This window comes from Oncorhynchus masou, chromosome 31 (genome assembly GCF_036934945.1).
Source record: "Oncorhynchus masou masou isolate Uvic2021 chromosome 31, UVic_Omas_1.1, whole genome shotgun sequence".
Taxonomy (NCBI): Eukaryota; Metazoa; Chordata; class Actinopteri; order Salmoniformes; family Salmonidae; genus Oncorhynchus; species Oncorhynchus masou.
In genome coordinates, this window is record NC_088242.1 from 44,114,383 (window position 1) to 44,118,950 (window position 4,568).

Here is a 4,568-nt window from a genome sequence, read left to right on the forward strand (position 1 = left end):
ACAAAGGAGCACAGTCGCGTGGAGCAATAGTGCCCGTTTGTTTATTTCTAATTCCGCCTTAAAACATCAAATAAATTAAACGTAACCATTCCACCAAATCCCAGATAAATCTATATTAACAACAGATGCTTTATCCATACATCAGATAGTCTGTCATTTAATTTATAGGAGGTTTAACACTAAATAATCTCAACCACGTCACTCAAAGTCAATGGCCGGGCTGTGTTAGTTCGAAAATTATTTCGGTGTATTAAAAGCAAAAACTAGCTTTTGCATCGGTCAACCCATGTGCATTCGTTAAAGTATTGATTCGTCTTCATTATGCATTTGTCATTTTTATATTCGGTTCTGTCTGTTTGGGTCAATTTAATAGGAATTCTGCAAAATTGATCACAACGCGCTCTGCTTCGGGTAGGTTTTCGGGAAATAAAAGTTTGTCGGTCAGCGAATTATATAAAAACATTTATATGACAGTGAAGCCCAAATTGTCTACTTTCAAACCATGCGGTTTTGTACACATATGCAATGCCAGACTTTTTACATTTTGCAAGAGTTCGAGGATGAAGAAACACAAACGGGACTGCGCGAGTTCCATGGAGCCTGCTGGATCAGCTGCTGGCCGTTGGTGTTCTCAATCACGTCCGCGCGTAGGCTTCATAAAGTCAGAGGAGCGCTTGTAGAATAATATACATTAAGAGACAATCAGCTGTGACGCTCCATCGTGTGTGTCAAACATATAGTACTCACAACTTTTTTAATTATAAGCTTTGCGTTCTCACAAACCAGGACCTTTTCTGGAATATTATACGTTTGGAAATATTAATTTAGAAACGTGTGACGCTCTGTGACAGACGTTTGCCGGGAATACTCGAACTGAATCTGCTTATTCAAACAATTTAAGAGTCAACAATGGCAGAGACGGTGGCAGCTCCAGCCCCAAAAGCTAAAAAGACGAAGGCACCCAAGAAAGCTGCTTCACACCCGAAATACTCGGATATGATTATGGCGGCCGTCCAGGCAGACAAAAGCCGTGGAGGTGCGTCCAGACAATCTGTCCAGAAGTACATCAAGAGCCACTACAAGGTGGGAGACAATGCCGATTCCCAGATTAAGCTGTCTCTGAAGAGGATGGTGAGTGGCGGGGTCCTGCGCCACACTAAAGGCATCGGCGCCTCAGGCTCCTTCAAACTGGCTAAAGCAGAGGACACCAAAAAGGCACCTAAAGCTAAAACCGTTGTGAAACCAAAGAAGTCGCCTGTGAAAGTCGCCAAGCCCAAGAAGGTAGCAAAGCCCAAGAAGGTGGCCAAATCACCAGCAAAAGCCAAGAAAGCGAAAGTGTCAGTGAAGAAAGTGAAAAAGTCCCCGAAGAAAGCGGCACCAAAGCCCAAGAAAGTAGTAAAGAAAGCCAAGGTGGCAAAGCCAGCCAGGGCAGCCAAGCCCAAGAAGGCCAAAGCTGCAAAACCCAAAGCCAAGGCAGCAGCCAAGAAAGCCACAAAGAAAAAGTAAAATGGACATTACAGAGAGACTTGTAAATACTTTGAGGAAATGTTTCTGTATATGTCATATTATTTTTGTATGGTCTCATGCGAATTGATCCGTTTTTACAGATTGTTTTCCACTCCATTGCACTATATGATGCTGTAAAAAGTGGGTCTGGAATTAAAGCATTTTTTTTGTAACAGCATTAATTGTTAGGCTACTATTTATTATTCCTCTCTGAACCTTGGAAACCTGAGGCATATGGACCTGTTAGAAAATGTATGTGACACTAATCAGGAATTATTATTGATTAGGCTATTGGAACAAGTGAATAGTTCTTGTTCTCTGTGCACGAGGTCATTCTGAAAATACACTTGTTTCAATAGCGAGCATTGTTGAGCTACACAACGTATAGAACTGTGTAGGCATGGATTTCAGCAAGATTTTCAAGTGATGGTATGGCTCCAAATGTGGACTCTATGCTACTTTTTTGTAAACCAACCATGCCATGTTCCATTAATTCAGTCTATTTGTAATGAACTGCAGACTATGTATTGCATCACTTTTGAAACTGTTTATACTGTAATACAATAAACTTTTCTCATCTTCTAAATATGTCAATTTATTAGTCACATTTTACGCATTTTACGTCTACAAATGCAGTTCTCAACCCTAATTTGAATGAAATGTACAGATAAAGTAATTGAAGGCTATTGAGGAAAGAAAGAACGAGTAACTAATTTCCACGCATATACAATTTTTCAAAACGAGAGCTTCTTTGACATTTGCAAGGATGCTCTCGGTTTTGACTTTTTTATGTGCCCATATCCAAACTGGTAATATCAACAATGGATTATATGCCGTTTATGTGACCTGACTGAAACTATTGTCTAGATTAGCCCTAAATATACCATAGCCCATATGATTAAATAAGATGGTCCTAGAATATGCCCACTTCAAGGCTTTTTGTCTTATTGAATTGACAACATATAGGGCATCACATTTAAGACATCAACCAACACTACTTACACAAACTGATTAGGCTATTAAGGTTTTAGACATATACCGATCAATTACCAACAAATATGACAGTATTAAGAATGAAGTATTAAGTAGTGTTGTTAATAAATTAGAATTTCTAATTCTTTATGTTCTCAATCTTTGAAGAATGTACATTTTCTAAATCCTGAAACAAGCCCAAGTACCCTATCTAAAGGCCAGGAACTGAGGAGCTCAGTCATTTTTCTCTATACTGATGACTGGACATAGCTCTGAGTAATAGGTGAAGCAACATTCTTTGTTGAGCATTTGTTTTCAGCTTTTTTTCCTGTCCTACTATACAGTGCAGATGGGAATTGGAAAAGGAGCGGAAGCCAACCCTAAAGAAAACAAATGTTCCTTCCTGAAGTCAAACTCGATACCTCCATCTCCTGGTTGCACTCTGTATTTTCTTTCCCACCATGTTGTTGAAGCGGTTTACAGGGCAGCAGTTAGAAACCTTAAAAGGACAGGAATATACAAATGTTCTTTTCTTCAAAGTAGTCCAATGGGCATTTCCAACTGAGACTCACCCCACACTAGTTAGTTGAGTCGACAGAGATTATGTTAATGTCAGCTTTAGTGTAATTTTTCAGGAAATGGCGTTTCCATCAGGAATGTGACACTAAAGACCTGGGGCAAGCAGAATCAACATCCACTGCATCATCAAGACAGTTGCTTTGTGAGAAGATGTTAACCCATGTTCATATATGGCCATTTTTTTGTAAATAACATCTGAAAACTACCAGTGACCTGGCCTTAGCCCCAAGTCAGATCAGGTCCACTGAGGTCATGGGCCTAGTGAGACACTGGAGCTGGGCTGTGGAGGTGTAAACAGAAAGTCTGAACCATTTTGGTAAAACACGGGTAAGTCTCCGGTGAAAATTCACCAAAAGATTTCTATTACTTCTTAACTTTGAACATCAATATTTCAGTTATTCCACTTACTGCTTGTAAAAAAGGGAAGCAGTTTTGGTTGGTGACAGGTAAGAGTTGACCGAGCCTATGAGTTCCATTTGTCACCTTTAGAAACAGCTATTTTGCATTCAGCAGTCCAAAATGTCAAACATGCACTGGAGTCAAGACAGAAGTCCATTCGAACTATAAAATATGTTTTAAAAGGTTTGTGTTTGTCACTTTGTTAAATATTTTTTGGTCACAATATAGTGAAATGCCGATATAGTATACCTGCAAAGTGCCCTAATTAAATTCAGGTGACGCTGAATGCTCAAGTGCAAAAGAGCACAAAAAATGTAATAATAAGTAGAGGGCCTCTCAGAACTTTAACTATGCCACTTTGTTTACATACTCATCTCATATGTATATACTGTACCCGATACCATCTACTGTATCTTGCCTATGCTGCTCTGCACCATCACTCATTCATATCTTTATGTACATATTCTTTATCCCCTTACACTGTGTATAAGAAATTAGTTTTGGAATTGTTAGTTAGATTACTTGTTGGTTATTACTGCATTGTCGGAACTGGAAGCACAAGCATTTCGCTACACTCACATTAACATCTGCTAACCATGTGTATGTGACAAATAAAATTTGATTTGATTTGGAAATGTCTTGGGTTTGAAATGTGGTACCTTCCTTGTATTTTGCATATCCTCATTTGATAAAGCACCCATATATTTGTAGCAGCTCTTGGGGGAATCATTGCATTGAGCACAGGGAGTGTACCGCCTTAGCCTGGAATTTGACACCATAAGGCAGAGCAAGCAAGGTAGGAGGTCAGAAGAGGGTGAAAGAAATGGTCACAAGCCTCTATTTTGACTAGTGTAACTAGTCAGTGAAGAGGACCTGACTAACTGGAGTAGTCGGGAATAGCAGAATAAAGATGAGGAGAGGGACGGGGGAGGTTAGTGTACAAATAACGATGAAGTAAATTGGATGAGTTTTGTCTGTCAGGTCTGGATGGCTAGTTTGTCTTGATGGCTAGTTTGTTTAGACGGTTGGTCTGGAGTGTTGGGTTTTGAAGGCTGGTCTGGAGATTGGGGTTGAGGGAAAAAGAGGGGGGTGGGGCTCCAGTCAGGAACCCA

General features: G+C 39.8%; 1 protein-coding gene across 1 annotated transcript; it reads left to right on the forward strand.

Moving 5' to 3' along the window:
* The first annotated feature begins 665 nt into the window (after positions 1-665).
* On the forward strand, positions 666-2,092 carry LOC135523986 (histone H1.0-B-like). Its single transcript, XM_064951058.1, has one exon. The coding sequence runs from the start codon at positions 910-912 to the stop codon at positions 1,504-1,506; it is 597 nt and encodes a 198-aa protein (XP_064807130.1). The 5' UTR covers positions 666-909; the 3' UTR covers positions 1,507-2,092.
* Positions 2,093-4,568: the final 2,476 nt, after the last annotated feature.

Bases quoted from the DNA above. Each gene is read 5' to 3' on its own strand.
- LOC135523986 (XM_064951058.1), top strand. From the start codon at position 910: ATGGCAGAGACGGTGGCAGCTCCAGCCCCAAAAGCTAAAAAGACGAAG.